Consider the following 19,743-nt stretch of genomic DNA (forward strand, 5'->3'; position numbering starts at 1 on the left):
TTTTTTTAATTATGTGCTTGAAGTGTCAGTTGTTAAATTTTGGAAACCAAATTATTTCCACCGTTTTGGTCAAAAGCATGCTGTCAGTAGTATATATCAAAACAAATTTGTAGGCTAGTTGGATCAGATGCTTGCACTCAAGTCATTTTGTTTGGCAGTCTGCTTCATCAAAAATCAGGGAGAGAGGCACACATGACAGCAGGTCTGATGGAATATTTAAATGTATTTTAATTTTAGTACATTAAATGGGTATGAAAGCAAGCTTTTTTTCCTGTACTATAGCTACATGTATCCAGTGCTAAAAACGGGGAAGAAACGACACAGGGGGAGGCATGATTCCAGACTCAGTGAGAGCCAGCCTTCGAGCTGGCTACAACACTGGAAAATCATGGACTCAGCATCAGCTGGAAAGCCAAGAGATGTTCTCTTTTTTTTACAGGACCAAGATCCTACTTCTTAGGAGAGACAGGGGCTTGCAGCTAATGGGAACATGCAGGAAAATAGCAGGGTGTTGAACTGCAGTAGCTGGGAGAGGCAGGGTTCAGTTTCTGATCCAAGTGTATTGGCTATTCGGGATCGGCAGGAGCAATAGCACCTGTTGAGTTTGTGAGCGGAGTCCCTTTCCTCAAAACTGGCAGTACACTCATTTTCTATTAAAAAAAGTGACAGTCTGCATACCCGGCTTGGAAAGTTGGATGTACAATGCAAATCAGTTTTATAAGGACTTATGTTATTAATGTTTTCAACCATATTTTAATTTAATTTTTTGATTGGTATGTGTCCTGGATAGTATCTTACTTAACAAATTTGAATAATGTTCCCTAAGTTTGGCTCTATACCTATCTCATCTGTTAGATTTTTGTATCACCTGTGGCAGCATTAAAATTGTATTGGTATTGGTATGCACACGCATTTGACGTGGCTAAATATGTACTTATCTCTTTGATCTTTAAATGAAAAGTGTTTGTTCCATAGGGATAAAACCACGGAAGAGGAAGCCTTTTGGTTTATCAGGAATAATGAAAAAAGAAAAAGATACTGAATCTGTGTAAGTATATTTCCATCTTGAAGCCTTGTCTTGTATGAGAACTAGTAAAAGTATGGGGATAAATGTTAGCTGATGTTTAACAAAAAAATGGGTTTATAACGGAAGTGTAGAGAAATGCTATGAATATGACAACATCACAGCTATTAAAGATTTTTATAAGTAAGGGTTTTAAGGAAATAATGTAAATATATTCATAGTAGTCTACTCATGCTTCATTCTTTCCTGTGCATAGGTAAGTAGTTCTCCCTTGTTCTACGTTTGAACATTGTAGATAATGCGATTCTCGTGTGGACTCATAATGAAATAATAGCTCTGTACATGGAAAAATTACTGGATGCCTGTGTTTGCAGAATTGAAGCTTCAGTTATTTTTTTACTAGAAAAACACTTTTATACAGTATCGAAGGACAGAAAAATTTGAGTGTTTTTTCAGTACATCATGTGCACACTCATTTCAGAAAGACCATCATTCTAACTCATGACTGATGTCCCAGCTATACCCTTTGCCATATTCATTGCATGTGCCCTGTCTCCCAGGAGTTAAAACTCTCCAGAAAGTGAGTTTGAATAAAAGTTCTTTAGATGGATTGGTCACAGCCTGTGTATTAGTAGTTATGGTCACTATATTCCAATGTATTTTTTTCATAATTTCTACATGTGTTTTCTCAATAGATGTATTCAATTCAACAGAAAATATCTTACAATTTGGCAAACTTAACAATGTAGAAATATTCTCAGAGGCAACATGTGCATACATACTTTTTAAAATTACTTTTAAAAATTTTTATTATCCTTAGTTTTTAATGTAACACTGAAAAATTAATGACCTAAGAACTGCAGGTGCTAACTATTTGCATATACAGCATGCCTCATAGCTATTTTTCTTTCGGTGTTTAATTTTAACAGTGATACACTTCTAAACCAGCTTTTTCTTCTCTCTGTCATGATGCCTTTAGGGCTCCAAGGTGTTTTTTTAAGTCTTTCCTCTATATTTCTGTTCCTTCTGTGATTTAGTCTTTCCTCCACCCTCTCTTCTGTACTTTATCAAGCTGGAGTAAATGGTGAGAGAAGTGTAATATATAGTGTGATTTTGGTCAGCAGTAATCTGAGAATACTATTTTGTTACAAAGAAATATTTTTCGTTTAAAATAATTAAATTAAAATTTTATAATTATTTCATTATATTTGTGGATGCAAAACAGTTGCAGTATCAAATAGCAGCAAAAAAACTATGTTCAATCATTTGCCGTGTCTTGCATTTACATAATTGCAAAGAAGACATTTCGATAGTATTGAGTAGTGTCAGCTTTTCTTGTCCAACAAAATAATTATTTAGCCACCACGTGGGTTATTACTCAAGTGAATCTCACGTCATGTATGTTATAAGCCTCCTTGCAAACCAGCATCTCCTTCCATCCATTCTTTGGCAGAATGTAATCTGGCCCCAGCAAAGATTTAGAACTTTTAACAGTAGTTTGCTGAAGCCAGTAAGGGCCTGGAAACTCCAAATTAACTCAGGTGTATGACTCAATGTATCCTTACTCAGAGATCATGTTTTTCTTTAACCTGTGACAGAAAGAAAGTTTTCTTAGGCACTGAGGGCTGAAAACTGGCTTCTGCCCTATTTGAAACACTTTCTACCTTTGTATGCTTATCCATTGTAGTATCTGAATACTTTTATAAAAGCTGCTTTTTCCCAAAGACATTTTATTTAATGTTGAAAGATAATATCAGTGTCTCCTTCTAGAAAAAATTTTGTTTTTCATGGCACAATGATGTCATCAGAAACTATAAATCAGCTCAGCTACTCTGAAATGGGAAGAGAATTTGTCTTGCTTTCAACAAGTTGGACTGAAATTTGATTTGTATTATTTTTTTTTTTTCTATATTTACACACAATACAAAAATGAATAGATTCTGAGGTCAGAAAGAAAGAAGTATGACAGTATGATATTGACCTTCTATGTAACACGTATGATAGGCTTTTACAGAGATTCTTGCATTAATCCATAACTTCTAAATGAACTAGAATATCTCAAATAAGTAACAGAGGATTTGTTATGTGCTTAAGTAAAATATTCTAATAGTTATTTATGATCTCTTTAAAAAATTTTATTGCTAGTCTAAATTTTGTCTTTCATCTTCAGCTGATGATCCTGTTATAGATGATAAAACTCTGTATCATCAGAAACTTCTCTGCACATAGAGGTCAAGTCCTTTCTTAATCTCTTGTTAAATTAGGCTGTAAACTTATTTAATTCGTGTAGGGCAGGCTTTCCACATCCTGAAAAACTCTCATGGTTTGTAGGCTTTTCAGTTTATCATGTTGACACCTAAACTGGATGTAGTGTCTAGTAATGGTTTTACACAGGGAAATACCATACACAATATATTCTATTACATGTTGCTAACTTCTTTTCCTAACCACTGCTTTGCATTATTTGGTTGTTTTAGTTTTTTATCTACAATCCTTAAATCTTAAATTTTCTTACAGAATCCCCATTTCCTGAAATGTTACCCTATACTAGAAGCATGACCTAGTTCTTTAATGTTAAAAGAAAGATCATGCATGTAGTGATGTAAAAGCACATCTGTCTAAAACCTGATGTCCTCATATTCCACTTCACCAGCATTTGCAAACTATTGAGTTTTCCTTTTTGTCTTGTGAATGGATCCTGGGAGGTGCTGTTGGTGCTCCTTGGAATGATACTAGATCTGCTGTTACTTTTTGAGATCTATTAGCTCACTAATTTTTAAAATCTTCATTACGGCCTAAATTACTTTCATTGTCCTTTGCCTCACATCTTTCACATTTCTTAATTTCTTAAATTCAGGTTGTCTTGTTTGAGTATAGACACTTTTTAAAACCACATGTCAGAAAATCTGTTTGCTACATCTTTTGAGAGAGGTCTAATACTTTGTCTCTTGGAGCTGTAAAACAGCTTTTAAAATAGCTCTTTCTATTGTTATGAATTCAGTTTAGCCAGCAGAGGGAGATAAGACGTAAGTCAATTAGAAACTTGGTCACATGTTTTCTTTTGTGTAAGGCCTTTCAGAGGAGACAGGATCCTTCATCTCACTGTCAATTCCTTGACAGGCTGTACTGAATTTCATAATAATGTTTCCATGTTAGCAAGTTTTCATACCTGTATTTAAAGACATTGTAGTTTTTACATTTGACCCATTTAGCTTTTCAGAGAAAATGATTTAGATTACAATAATTTGATTTTTTTTTCCTCTTTTTTCTGTAAGTACATGTTTAGGATGTTCAGTTTGATTATATAAAACCACTCTTGTTCAGTTACACTGGCACTTACAGCTTTATTTGTCAGAATGCAAATTAGAGAGGACTTGTATGCTACTCAAGTATTCCCATGTTCTGTAAATCTAATTGCTTCTGCTTGTTGCAGAGATCAGAGAGAATCAGTGTCAGGTTTTGGGTTTTTTTAATACTACTGCTTAAATCGAAGTTATAGTGGAAAAATATAACATTTGTGAATATTGTACTTGCAATCACTGCCTTTCTGCTGATGACTTTTTTTTTTTTTTTTAAGTGCTTATTTTTTCCGGCATATTCTAGTGCTTGACTGCAACTGTGCTTGACAAATGTGAACTAAGAATGAAATTCCAAAAGAGGGAAGCTCTAAATTCCTCTAAGAACAGTCTTAATTTCTTTGCAAGCTGGTTATTGTCCAAAATGTTTTGCAACTGCATGTGGACTATTTCATTAGGATTGGTGACTTCTACTTATTGTGCACGTCAAACACAGAGAGCTGACTCTTAAAGTATATTCATCCAGAATACAGTGTGGTACTCCTTGATTTTATACACACACACACTTTGATATCTTTGATATCTTTGATACAAGTTTGCTTTTTCAGCATTTCTTTTGAGTTTTTCCTCCTGCGGTGTTTTGAGCATAAACTTCCAGCTTTTATTTAAATCTGATTCATTTGAATGTGGATTATTTATAATGAAAACTTTTGCAGTCTGAGAGGCAAAAGGGTCAAATGCAATGTTTCAAAATAATTGAAAATACTAAAGGAAGTACCAGAACTATATGAATAAAATAAATTGTGTATTTTATAATTGTATATTTTCTTTTTTTTTAATAGGGAGTGTCCAGACGCAGACTCAGTTGTAAGTAGACTGATTTCCAAAACAAATGCATATGCTAATATTGTCAAGCACTACAGTTCGATGAAACTTAACTTATATCAAGTCCCTGCAATGCATTATTTATCTGAAGAGGATTTAGTATTTTGTTAACATAGTTGAAGTGTTAATTTTGCTCAGTACATAATCTTCAGCAATATATAAAATATGTGTCAGTAATACGACATTTATATTTCCTAACAATTGAAAGTTTTAAACAAGGTGTTTTTACTGCAAGTATTTGCTACTTTGTTTTTCAAGTTAATAGTTTAAATTGCTTGGCTAATAGATTCTAATTAAGAAAAAAGTTCAGTTTATTGTGGACCCAACTTTGCATCATCATATTCCTCTGCTTACTACTGTTTCCTTTGAGAAATCCATCTAATATCAATGGGGTTCTGCTTTATCTCTGTCAATAGAGTGTAGGAATATACTTTTTAAAATATGGCTTTAAATGCAGTATCTCTAGGTTAACTTTATTGATGGCCTGTTTTTCAGTGCTGTCAGTATGATCCATGATATGTCTTACAATTTTATTAAATTCAAATAAGTGACAGTTGCAAATTAAATTGCTATGTTAATGCTTTTTTATTTCCTTAATTGAGCCTTTTCTTTTTATTTAAACATGTATGTTGCCTTGAATTGTATGTAACAGAGATTGCAACTCCCTATAACTATAGCAGGGAGTAATATACAGAAAAATTTAAATGGTTTTCTGTAGGGTGATTTGTATTTCAGTTCATTTCTTTAGGTGCCAATTATATTAAACATCTTAAGTTTCCAAGTTCACCTGTTTTGTGGATTTTCTTCTTTGTGTTTAATATCTGGAAGTTCTAGCACCTAATATTAAAATTTCTTTTGAGAAACTTGGTTTAAAAAATCTAGTAGAACCATGTTTCTAAACAAGAAAAAGTAAGTTTTGCCACATAATAGAAGTATATGTGTAAGAATAGCCTCGTAAGCATCATTGAGACAGTTATGTTATCCTGTGCAAAGTCATCTTGATTTAGAGCAAATTTCTTTTCTTGGATACATTTAAAGTAAAGTAACTTTAGAATTATCCCTATAATTATCAGGCTTTTCATGGAAATAATATCTTTTGACAGTTCAGGTTGAGTCACTGGCGTGAACCTCAACTGAGTTTGACTTGCAATGTTTATTTTCTTCATTGCTTGTTTTGGTCTTTACTTTTTTAAAAAATAATTAGTTAAAAAAATTCAACTGTAAATGTGTCTGACATTCTTTCTGGTTGCATGAGGCACACCATATGATCATCTAAGTTAATTGTTCTGTCTAGATCTAATTTCTGTTTGGTTAAAAAAAAGTCCTAACTTTCATAGTGTCTAACAACAAAACTGATATTTTCGTTACATTCTCTTTTTTTTTTTTTTTTAAATGCCCAATATTTTATGACTGTATTTGGAATTTAAAATTTGATTTATCATTTTTTCTTGCTTTTTACAAGCAACAGTACTGTTCTGAATGGTAGAATGCTTTAATAGCAGAAGGCATTACTGTCATTCTTGTGAAAAACGATGCAGCATACCATAGGTGAAATTCATTTCACCCCTTACAAACAAGCACCCCAGAGTACTTTTACATTTTAAGGTTGGTGTCCTCTTCTGGAAGGTCCCATTTCAAATGTGTTTCATTTTTCTTGTCTTTTACTCTAAGATTTCCTTTCTGTTTAATTTTTCAAACTTGATCTAAATAGTTATAACCATCTATATTGTTATCTCTATGAGGATTTGGTTTTTATGGATCTTTGCAATAAATTACACATTTCAAACAATTGAACTTGGAAAAGTATTATTGCAAAACAAAAATTGAAAGCAATTATCATTTGTGTTTAATTGCTAGAAAATATTGAGGACCAGCCCTCAGAAAATTCAACTTATTTAAGGTGTCCCAGTTATGATTTTGGTCACTCACAGACAGTCTCTGACTGGCTTTTATATTATTAACATGATCTTTTTTTAAAAGGTAGCTTTTGTTTATTTGTCAAGAATTTTAACTGTGTGAAAGGAACGTAAGAAGTAACAACTCTACAATTATTTATAACTATAAGCACTGAAGTAATTGTACTGAAATTTTAGAAGTTATGGATCCAGTAAGAACTGACTTCAATACTTTAGCTGCCAGTTCTACGTGATATTGTGGATCTTTGAACATGCAGTGTGTAGTCAATACTATTAGGGCCTTCTCACTAGTCCAAAATGTATAATTCAGTGTGTTCGAACTTGTATTCTCTGTTTCCAGAAAGCAAAACAGTGGCATGGTCCTAAAAAACGTCTTTTGTACTAGCATGGAAGTTCTCAAGTTTATCTGTGGCAAACCATCTGCTTATGCTCGTACTTTTTGTAGCTGCCAGATTATATATATATCGGAAAATGTGATGCATTTGAATAAATTGTTAATTCCTATCAATAATGTTTTGTAACTGCTATAAGAGGTTTTATATGCTCATGAGCAGGAAGGCAGCTGTGAACTGAGGACTGGTATTTGTTAAAAAGGTTGACCACTTCAATAAGCAGTCTCTGTTTAAATATAGATGACAGTATGTCGTGAGATTTAAAATTCCTGTGTTGCTAATATGTCAGTCTACACATGTAACTTCCATTAAGCTAAGCCTCGACAATTAGGAAAGTAGAAAGTTAACTGTGTGTACACTAGAAAGAGATAACTGAAGTCTGGCTCTATGCATGTGTTTCTTATCTTTAGAAAGTTTTTCTAAAGGCAGAACTAATTAATTGTCATGTTTCCCATGGGTTTGCCATGTCTCTAGGGATGGTCTATAGGAAGATATGAGCTCTAGTAGAAGCTTTTTTTTTTTTTTTTTGAGGAAGCATTTACAAGGTTCCACTTGTGTCTAGTAAGATCTGAATTTGGATTGCAACCCTTCCCTTGGTTGGGATACTTGCAGATCTCCTTCTTCTACTTGACTGCCTATTTTCATGAAGACTGTAGTAATGTAATTATCTTTGAGTCCTCTGTTCTGTCTGTCAAATCCATTTGAAATTGTCCAGTATGTTCAAAAGTAATTAAGAAGGGAGCCACAGATGCACAGAACATAATGCTGAAACTTTTTTCATAGGAAACTGGAATGCGAACAAATATATTGAGGCATCCAAAACTTTTCATTAACCTCTTTACACACGAGTGTAGCATAATTATGGTTCTGTAGAATTATACGCCATTTTTATTGCTGGGCACTGATTGAATTTGGAACCACCAAACTCTTAATTAGTGTAACACAAGTGTAACATTATATTTAGTGAAAATCAAATGTTTTTCTTTATTTGCATTTTGTAATGTTTAGTTCTGGCATGTTTTGAATAGCTGCCATTGATACAGGGTGTGAGGCTTTGTAGTCGCAGCACAAGACAGGAGCACTTTGAATACTTTTTTTTCTTTCTTACTGCATCTCTGGCAATAGAAGAAATGGGCTGGCTATTCTCTTCTTCCATGTCTTTTGGATTAATAGGCACCCTAAGGAGAGGAGGCTGATAATATGTAATACCTCTGTCTTAACCTAAGGATATACCTGAGTCAAATTTACATCTCAAATATATCAAAAGTGGAGAGGCTCTTTTTCCTCTTGTTCCAGGCTATGAGCTTCCACTGCTTATTTGAGTTCACGTCGGTCCTCATCTGGATTACAGGAAGTGAGTCAGTCCAGTTCAGTAAAATGGTAGAAAGTTCATCCAGCAGAAAAAGAAACAGTGAGCTGTTCAGCTGCCCTGTATCCTGAAGCATACCCTGAGGAAAACTTGATAAGGAGCTCTCATAACCACTGTAGATATATACCAGGAGAAAATAGACAGAAATCAAGCTGAAGCGTAGTGAAGATTCTTTGCTTCTTGACTGACAACTAGCAGTGCAAATGTTGCTGAGGAAGGGCCAAATGAAGTAGCTAGACTGCAATATGCTCCAAACGTTCTTCTCTTGTCCTTTGTACGTTGCCCAGAGGAACTAATGACATGGTAATGGTGTGGCTTCTTCCATTGCTTTTGGACGACAGATGGGACAGAGCAAGGAAACTGAGACAAAGTATTCGCCAAAACTCAAAAAATAAGTTTTGGCAATAGAATGCTTAGTCCTCATGCTTTTTGTATAGGCAGTTTCACTTTGTTATACATTATGTCCTGATGTTCTATTTCTTTAAAAAATTATTCACCTTAGAAAGTTTGCAGAAGATACTAACGCAAAGACAGTTATAAGTCCTAAATTTTAATGCATATTTAAAACTGTATAATAGCTTAATTAGTAATATTTTGTATAATATCTGCAAACACAGGGAAGACTGTGGTTTTCATAGTTGTATGCTTAACAGAACTTCTGAGAATGTGAAACCTTCTTTCAAGGAAGTCTGGCTTTCCAGTTACTTCCACAGAGTTCAATTCACATCCATATTAAGCTGCTTTTTTACTGAAAAGACTACAAGTAACAAGTTTGGGTAGGGGGCTAGACCAGACCTTCATCCCCACCATATTAATAACTACTTCTTAAACCAACAGATGTATACACGAAGGTTTTGGTTTTTTCCTCTGATCAGCATGGTAGGCAAATCAGGTCTTGTCTGTATTGTGTGCCTGATATTAGAAGATGCACTGTTATCCGTGACATAACATATAGTTCTGTAACTGTAGGAGTGTGGAGGAGGGAGTAAGAATTAGTCAGGTAAATGTAAATGACTTCATTAACATCAGATTTGTGAATATGTATCTCTCAAAATGCTGTATCCTCTACCACTGTTACAAAATGTAAATTAGTAAATAAAATTCTGATGTTTCAGAAAGCAGAACTGTTCACCTGTTCAAAATATTGAGAACAATATTTTGAAATTACTACTTAACTTGTAAGATTTTGAGGTACTGTTTTGATTGTATGTGACACTATTTATCTTTGTCAATACAAAGGTGCACTAAGTATCTCTTCCACCCTTTCGTTCTATTGGTTTACGCAAAAATATGAATTCAGTATCTCATTAATGAAAGCAGAAGATGTTTTAAGAATGATCATAAATTGGTACAAGATCATTGTAAATCATTGACAAAGCTGGAAATACAAAGCGGATTATTTCTGACTCTGTATATACTGTGTAGTGTCAGATGTTTGAAATTGCATATATTTAAATTTTAGAAATAGAAAAAAAAGAAATACAATTTAAGTTTTCTGCACAGTGTTAGAAAAAAGTGGTAATGTAGGCCTGCTGGAAAAGAAGCAAGGAATTTTTCAGTTCCTGTGTTCAGAACTTAAGCTATAAAGCATCCATCTCTGTTATGAATGTATTAACTTTGACATTTTGTCTGAAATTATGAATACAGGCTACATGGTAAAGTGCCATTGCTGAGGAATAGATGGTTCAGATATCTTTGCAAGATCAGAAATAATTAACATGAAAATAGAAAGAAATTTAATACTTTAAGAACTTTGAGATTTTAGTGCTTTCTAAGGATTTACTTTATCCTAGAGATTATGCAGTAAATTAAAAACAACGCAATGAAAATAACTTCTGCAAACTAAGTATTCTTTCACAATTTTATATCAAAATATTACGATTTGCCAGCTATGTTGTGCATGCTGTGTGTGCCCAGTAATAATATACTTTACATATATGGCCCAGCTGGAAGAAAAACTAAATGTTGTATATTTAAAGATTTTTGTTGGTTTTCAACTCATCTTAACCATGAATGATCCTGATCTATTGAAAATTGCCTAATATGACAACTAAAATAATTTCAGAATTCAGAAGTTGTAGTATTGTAAGAAAATGTACCTACCCTCTAGCTATATGTTTTTGTTCTGTTTACTTTGATGTCAAGTTTCATTAGTGGTTTTTGGTATATAAACAAGGTCGGCCTGAGGTCAAGCGTAGCTAAGAACCCTGATTTGAGCAAGTAGAGCTAAGGTACTGGACCGTGTGATCCTACTCTTATTACTTTTTTTTGTTCAGGTTTTTTTGGTTGGTTGGTTGGTTGTTTTTTTTTAATCAAATAGCAGTGAAGTCTGGATCTTACAAGTATTTCAAGAAATTGCATCTATATGTTCCATTTTTTAAAGTTTGAGCTTAATAATTGAAATAATTAAGATTATTTTTTGGCCTTAGTTTGATGTGCTATTTAATTGGGTACAGTATTACATCTCCTGTACAAGATTGTATTTCTTACTCTTTTTAGCAGCAAGTTTGATCTATGTTTAAATTCCTTCCATTTAATTCAAAAGTGCTAGATTTAGAGAGCTATATAGAGGAGAATCTTAGTAAAATATCGGACATCCCATTTGTGGTATCTGTAAAAGGAATAGAGGGACAACTACATTTTTATGTTTATCTTGCTCTGTAATTCAAAAGCTATTCAAAGTGAGTATCTCAAGTGGTTCCTTGCTAGTCCACTTAAGTCTCCAGTGTAAGTCATTTTGTTACATCTCATGACTTATAACAGCAAGGTGTATTTTAGCCATACTGTATAAATCTCTATTAGTCAAACTGCTCCGGCACCATCAGAGCCTCCAGTGACTTAGCTGAGAGAATTAGAAGTAGAAATTGGGAAAATACTTGAGGCCAAGAGAATTGTAGCTTATTTAACACTCAGTGGTAAAGCTAAAATGCCTGTTGGTTTCTGACCCTTTTGATAGACTACCAGTAAAAGCAGATGCATTCAAACTTGCCAGTTTTCATAGGAAATTTGGAGGTTGTTTTGTTGTATTCTGTTCCTAAGGTATCTTGTCATGCTACTTCTGAACTACAGATCATAACTTGAGATAACTGTAATAATTAACGGTGAATAACAATGACTTGCGTGAGCTGTTATAATCAAATTTTAATTTGTCGGTGATATAAAATTCAGTCAGATGCAAAAACATGGGGGTTTAGTTATTTGTCAGTATCATAATTTTTGTTGTTGTTTTTAGAACATTCCTGATGTAGATGATGAAGGATACAGCATTAAACCAGAAGCAACACAGGATATCCTTTTCACTATTACTGTGCCAAGTTATTTGATGTTACTACAGTTCTTTGGAGAGAGGAAGTACTGATTTGAGTGTTAAGTAAAGGAGGATGAATGACATTCATGTTTGTGTTGCAACCTTGTATTCTTAGGTTCATAGCTTTTGCAAAATGTACAGAATTTTGTCTGTCTTAGATTTTGTGTGTGTGCAAATGTTAAAGATTAGATCAAATGCCTTGGGAACTTTAAGAGGATGGGTTTTGTCTGAAAGTAAAAAGACCAAAATAAAACCAAAAAAAAGCCTGAACAAAAGCTTTAAGGTGACCGTGCAGATTTTTTTCCTTGAAAATCTCTCAGAGAGTTTGTGAAGTTTGTAAATCTTTCTTAAGCATACGGAGTGATTATCTGTTCTATACCTGCACCCTCCCACTTTTTTATAACACCATTAAAAAGACTGGGAGCTACAGCAGTCTAGAAATAGGATTTTTGTTACCAATGTCCACATGCTGTTTCTAATTGGTGCTTCTAGCTTTTATTGTCTTTTTAATAATAACTTTGATATGCAGAATAGATTTTCATTATGAGTCATTTTTTGTGGAGGCTCATGATTTTTCTCTGGTCTTCCTTTGAAGGAAAAAATTCTTGTCCTCTTTTTTCTTCCCATCAGAAACAGAGGGAAGCTCTATTTAAGAGCTGGGAATAATTGCTGTAGATCTAAGCAAGCCTAATATGTAAGCAAGATAGCTCATTTTTTGAAATGTTTTCACTGAATTCTCTGGCTACTGTAGATAAATGGTAAACTTACACTTTGCAATTACCTTACATTGTGAAAACTTTTGAGCAGTTAACAGTACATTGAAGTGGGCCAGTCCATCATCATAGCTTCTCTGTTTTCATCAACTTTGCAGAATATGCCTCTATTGGCACCAGTGAAGACTCCTATACCGATAAAAGCAGTTCGTGTTATCTCCTATTTACAAAACTGATAGAAAAGTGAAAGACTTTTATCCAGTTCTGAGAGGGTCATTATTTCATGCTTTGCATGAATTTATGAAAGGGAGAGAGGACTGAACAACATTCATGCTTTGTAAATGATTCATCTGGGCATCCTTTTCTACATCATCCTTTTTGTTGTGAAACAATAGAAAAGGCCATACATTCAGTGAAAAAGCTCAATGATTTGCAGTCCCTATCAGCCAGGTAGTACTTCAGCTTCTGAAGATTTTTATCAGATTCAGGAATTCATCAGTTCCCTTCCTCTTTTCCTTCCTTAGCTTCCAAGAGTAGATATTTATTATGTTGGTGGAAACTTTTGAGATGATTTGTTAGAGGACATTATTTTATCATAATGGCAGTCAGTCTTAAGTCCAGTCTTAAGTGTTTAAAAAGCACTTACAAGAGCTGCCTGATTCGTGGGAAATGAATCGTGAAACTTGGTGATAACTTTCAAGACAAGAGATCTTTTGATGAAATGAAAAACAACTTGTCTTTGAAGCTTTCTTTTCTAGATATGATCCATTTGGGGGGACAGATGGGCTGTAAGATGAAGACATTTGACTTTTTCCTCACCACGACTCAGGGATTCTTTCAGTTGAAATGGATTTGGAATGTCTTTAGGGTTCAGGTTCTAATCTTTGTCAAGGAATAGTTTGCAGAGATTTAATTCAAATGGCTAGCATATTTCCAAGTGAAAATAACAAGCAGGGTATAGAATATGTATGCTCCCCCTAGGTGGTATGGAACTTTTATGTTTAAATAGAGGAAAGATTTCAAATTCTTTCTTGTCAAAACAAATGCATCTTTTAAGACTTGGCATAGGCCTTTCAGAGCTTTTGTTCAGTGCAGCTCCTGTGCATATAAAGAACCAAGGCTAAATTATTATGTGTATTTTGCTTATTTTGAGGACTGAGTTGTTGTTGTGATTCCTTTTTTGCCAAGGATGACAGTGCTTTAAGCAGCTGACATTGATCAGTTTACTGTGCAATCTTCTGTGTAACTGGCATTCTTTCCTGCAAAATTTTCAGTGCCATTCTGCAAAAGGGGCAAATAATAATGGCTGCTGCTTCTGCTTCCTCTACTGTTAATGCTTGGTACAGGTACCGTGGGCATTTCACTAATTAAAAAGGCTAGGGCTTTCCTTCACTTGGTTTAAAAAGATTTCTACGTTTTTCATACATGTGTTAGAATCCCTGGTTGAGTCTTACAAATCATAAATTTAACATGCAGAAGTGTTGCTACTGAAGAATCTTTAATTTATCCTGATGCCTTCAAATATGCAGTTGTTCAGTTATATGACATAGTGCCTTTCAGAACAGAATACCGTTATGAAGATGAATGGACTATAAAAACTAAATTTTAACTCTGAGTTGTGAATTTTGGACAGTGGATATATCTGAAATGTCTATATAAGTGCACAAAGAGGTTAGGCAACATTGTTTATCTGTGGTGTTCACTTAATATCAGCATTATGTAAAGCGTAATTATGAAATGGATTAAGCAGATGGATTTGAAGTATTTCTACCTTAACTGACAAAAACATACCAAAGAGAACCATTTCTATTCATCCAGTGATTCTGACTCTGAAGATGATGAACCCAGGAGGTTCCATGTAGAAATAAAACCTGTCCAGGCAAATAATAGCTCTCAATATACCATGCCTTCCTTGGATGAATTAAAAGTATCTATAGGGAACATCACTCTTTCTCCAGCAATATCTGTAAGTTATTTTGTTCTTTGTATTTTTAATGCATAGAAGAGAAAAGCGGTAAAGAATCTTTAGTGTAAACATATATTTTAATGTTCAGAATTTATTCTAGGTTCAAGTTCAATGATTCTTTTTTTCTTGTGCACAAGGGTCATCTTTGGTACACTTTATTGCAGTGTAACATTAAGTAATTCTCCCTTCTCAGATTTTAACTTTCCTTTGAGTCTTGGGAATGCTCAGTCTTTGTCTTTCTGCTGTTGCCACCACAAGATATTTGAATACATCATGCAGTTAGCTGAGCATAGCTTTTAACATAGTTTACTAATTAGTACTCAATAATATACAAACCATTAAAACAGATCATATAATGTGGATACATGTAACATTTACAGTGCAGCTTTTATTGATGTATTATGCCAATCCACAGAATGATCCTTTTATGCCATGAGGTGATACTATAAATAAATAGTATTAAAGTATGCTAGTAAAATATTCAGATCAGAATAAGAACGGCTCTGATTTTAAGGAAAATATTGTGCACAACATATTAAAATAATAATGATGATTTTTCTCTCCTCCCCCCCGCCACATTTTGAAAGCAGAGGCACAGTCCTGTAAGTACAGAATGGCTTTTTAATTGACATTTTTAGATTAAAACCAAGTCACTGTAGTATGTGAGGGGAGTTATTGGGAAAACCTTAGGAATGTTTCTTTCCATGTATACCATGTGATATATAAGCTGTTTAATTTTACTGCCCCAGCCTGTAAAGGGGTTTAGTAATACTGCTCCCTTTGTCAGCTCTGCAGTGTTTATTCCTGCCTTTTCTTACTGCTCTGGTGGGTGTGCACTGGTTGCTCTGTCCTGGCTCATGTTCTGGCCTTCTGCAAGCTCAGAATGTTTTGCCTGGCACTGAAGGCAAAGTATCTCACAGGAATTTGAATTGAAATAAGAACCCTGGGACTGTTAAGCACTTTATTTAACAGTTGGTAGAAGAATTTATTCCTTTCTTTTTTTTTTTTCCCATTTCAGGCACAAATGAATCAAAATTCATCCAGTAAGTGTGAATCTTTAACTTTTAGTCTATTTATGTTAGTTTTTTAACAGAGCATGAAAATAGATTGTTTTTTAATTGTTGAAGAAAGAAACTTATTAAGTATCTGTATTTCAAATAGGAAAAAATATTCCTCTTGTCATTTCTAGATACCTCTTCTTTTTCTATACACTCAGCTGTTCCCTATTCTGGGAAACAGATGAGGCTGGCTGTGACAGTAATGAGGAACACATCCAAGAGCCAAAGGGGGGACCCCATGGAAAAGAATCCTTTGCAAGTTCTTAAAACCCTTCTACCCACTCAAGTTTAGTATGATCCACAAACCAGAAAAGCACACTCTCTCTGTTTTATAGTCAAACACAAACATGGTCATGGAGATAGAGGACAGAGCATTAGTCTCTATCCTGTAGGGTTTTTTTCAGTGGGAAACCAAGCCAAATTTACTGAAGAATAATATTTATGTCAACTGTAATTTAAGGAAGAAATTTCAAGTGAACAGCACTTCCCCCAAAATGCATTGCTCTTTGTAGTCCTCTCCTAGTAGAAGGTTTTTCAGGAGTATCTGAATTTATATTATCGGAACTAATGTATTTTGTCTTTTCCATTTTAATATTTCATAATTAGTTTTGAACTGCAACCATTAATATTTACTATCTTTTTATAATGAAGCTGGAATTTTTATTTTAGAGTGTCACAGCTTTGGTGATAATACCGTGTCTTTTGCTTAGGTGAAGAGTTAACAAAATCAAAGCTTTCTGCTCCAACTAATGAGTAAGTTAAATTCAAAGTTCTACCAAATACAATTTTGCAGAAATTTGGTCTTGTTTTGATCTAATACTCGGAAACTCATTGGAAATATCAGCTGACTGCTATTTTAAGTTGGGCATCTATTGTATCTTAAAAGTTAGGGAGTAATTATGTAACAGTGGAGATTTCTATTCGTTTTCCTCTTCTAATACATTTGCTTCATTGTGATCTGTCTCGATATTTATAATTACATTATTATAAAATACTGGGTTTTAATTAAAATCTCAAATTATAATTAAGACAGTTATAGTGTTCCCTGGTAAAGTGTTTCAGATTACAAGCCCTAAATTTGGACAGGTCTGTATACCTTGCTTATGTATGCATATACTGAAAGAAATGGATTTTAAGAGATATGTCTCCTTGAAAATGACAGTCATTTAACCAACATTATGAAGTATGTGCACACACAAACTTGCACCACAATGTCAGTTCAGATAGTCTTCTTTTGTGTAAATCAGTTCCTTGACCTGCAATTTGTAAGTACTTTTTATTTCCAGATGCAAAGACTAACTAATAAAGAAGAATTTATCAAATTTATTTATCATATTATTATATTTATTATCAAACTACGACTGAAGTTGTCATTTGATTTTTATGAGTATATACATCTTTCATTTATATTCCAATTGTAACTTGTAATATAGAAAGGGGAACAGTGACCTCCTGGCATGGGATCCGCTCTTCAGCAGTTCTCTTGAGTCTTCCTCTTCAGCTTCCTTGGCATCTTCATCCTCCTCAGGTACAATATTTGGTAGTAGAAAATGTTTTCTTTATATACTTCAGGATGTTCTGTTGTTGCTTTTTTAGTTATTGCAAGGAGACATGCTTTGACTATTGAAATGAAAGAATTTTGTAAAGCGGTATACTATCTTAAAAGTAATACACAACTGAGAATGCAGTGTATCAGGCTTTCAAGGTAGGGAGCAAGGGGGAAGAGGGAACACTAGAAACCTTAAGAAAATTCTATCTTGCTTCTGCCTTTTTTTATCACCTTCTCTCACTTTCAAAAAAAATGATCACCATCTAGCCGTATAATCCTATTTTTTTCAGCCGGTTGGGCTCAGAGATTAAATGGAGGTTGTCGCAGCAACTGTGAGACAAGCTGAGCTTGCACTGTGAATAGGGATGGGTTTCTTCTTTCCAGTAAAGTACACAGGCACCATGGAGCTTTGCTGTTTGGAACTTGTTTCCTGTAGGAAACCATGATTCTGTTAGGAAATGTGCGGGCATAATCCAAGGGCAGCCAGATAAAAATGGCAAGGCTGAGACTAGAATTAAGGGGGAGTTCCTGGCACCACCTGAGAGCAGGGGTATTGGGAGGAAAAGGGTGGGCTGAGGAGTATGGGAGGCAGAGGGGGAGGGAGCGTAGGAATTTTGGGGTGCAGGATTTTGAGGGATATTAGTGTGGGCAAGACACTGGCAGGCTTTCCTGAAACCTGTTCTTTGAGGGAGGAAAAAAAAACCAAACCAAAAATAGTCAATATTCATTTTTACATCCAAAAGGCAGTGAAGGAGAGGGAGACAAAATGGCATATGAGTGGTTATGTGTGTTGAAGAGGCTGAGAGCAGGAGATGTTGAGAAACTAGTTCAGAAAAAGGAAGGAGAGACCAAAACAAAAGCAGTGTTAGGACCTGCTTACTAAAAGTATTTATTTAAATTATTTATTATGTTTATTATCTTGGGGGGGTTTAAAGCAGAATCTACTATTTACTAACAGTAGCAGATACACTGTTTCCATAGTTCTTTTCAGTCTACCTACTGCGTATCTATTTTCCACCCCTGCTGTCTTAATGTAGAGACTTCTCTCCTTCCACATGCCTGAGAAAAGAAGCATTCAATGTTTCTGTTAGCTAGGTATTCATATTCCAAAAGTTATAACAGACCTCACTTCTTTGTTCACAATCATGGCTTTCTGGCCATTTTCCTCTGTGCTTAATCATACAGATTGAAGAACAGTAAGGAAGAGTACATGTATCAATAGGGGAATTCTGCTCAACTAGTGTTAATTCTTCTTGGCCTTAGTAATGTCCTTTTAGCAGCAACCAGCATTGCTATGTAACCTTTTGGGTTTTAAATGGAACTTATTCTTTCACTATAAATTTGTGTTCCTTAAAAGTTACAGTTTTTAACAAATCTAGCTTACAGAAATTATTAGATTGTCTCTTCCTCACTTAGGTAACCAGTCAAGATTATTGGCTAGTGGATCCAAATTTGTGACATATTTAAGGATAAATTATATAGATACCTATTACTGCAATATGCTGAAAGGAACTGGTGCTTTCTCAAAATAATCTGGTTTTGCTAGCTTTGGTCTGGTGTTGGGAGTTGGTAGAGGAAGGCAGAGGATACTTAATTTGTTGTGCTGATGGTTGTTACTGTATCCAGTTGTTTATTGCTATGCCTAGATGGGAAGTCAAAGCAGGGTAGGAAATGTTCATACAGTCCCTCCTGGCAGCAGAACTGTGGAGAAAGTAGTCTCTGGCTGCTGAGTAGTGACAGGTAATTTGGATCCGTAACATCCTCTGTAGCCATATCTAGGGGAGAGTCATCTACACAAGCCCTCATACCCGAAAGAGGCTTATGCACAGAACCCTTCATTTCATTGAAATTGGTGGAATATAGTGTCCTGTGGGCATAAGTCAATTTTAGATATAAGACATCTGTGCCTTGGCAAACTTTATCTGCTAAATAATTATTTAAAGGATTGTTGTTCCAGGAGTTAACTAAGAATTTACACTTGTGAAATGATCCATGGAGTTAAGTAGAAAGTGAGTGTTCTAAAGTATAACAAATTACTAATACATTTGGGAAAAAAATACTGGATTGATGTAGGTCACACTGTTGTTTAAATCAAGTTCTGCTGCTCACTAAACTGCAGCTTAGTTCTAAAGACTTTAAAAAATACACAACTTTGATCTGATTGTATTTTCCTTGAAATCTGTGTTTTATCTTCAACTTGAAGGTTATATAGGTAAGCTGATGCTTAAAGCTTTTGAGAATCTCAATCCAAAACTTAAATTACATAGA

General features: G+C 34.4%; 1 protein-coding gene across 3 annotated transcripts in view; it reads left to right on the forward strand.

The window, feature by feature from the left end:
- The window catches only part of FCHO2 (FCH domain only 2), a 94,517-nt gene that overhangs the window by 52,625 nt on the left and 22,149 nt on the right, over positions 1–19,743 (forward strand). For 2 of the 3 annotated variants that reach the window (XM_010582798.1, XM_010582801.1), the window contains 8 exons: positions 976–1,048; positions 5,163–5,187; positions 12,115–12,169; positions 14,690–14,868; positions 15,456–15,470; positions 15,887–15,911; positions 16,637–16,679; positions 17,360–17,454. In XM_010582798.1, coding sequence (XP_010581100.1) covers positions 976–1,048; positions 5,163–5,187; positions 12,115–12,169; positions 14,690–14,868; positions 15,456–15,470; positions 15,887–15,911; positions 16,637–16,679; positions 17,360–17,454 — 510 coding nt within the window. The remainder of the gene's footprint in view (positions 1–975; positions 1,049–5,162; positions 5,188–12,114; positions 12,170–14,689; positions 14,869–15,455; positions 15,471–15,886; positions 15,912–16,636; positions 16,680–17,359; positions 17,455–19,743) is intronic. The other variant, XM_010582800.1, reaches the window with a different exon arrangement.

This window comes from Haliaeetus leucocephalus, unplaced genomic scaffold, assembly GCF_000737465.1.
Source record: "Haliaeetus leucocephalus isolate CR32 unplaced genomic scaffold, Haliaeetus_leucocephalus-4.0 Scaffold849, whole genome shotgun sequence".
Lineage (NCBI taxonomy): Eukaryota > Metazoa > Chordata > Aves > Accipitriformes > Accipitridae > Haliaeetus > Haliaeetus leucocephalus.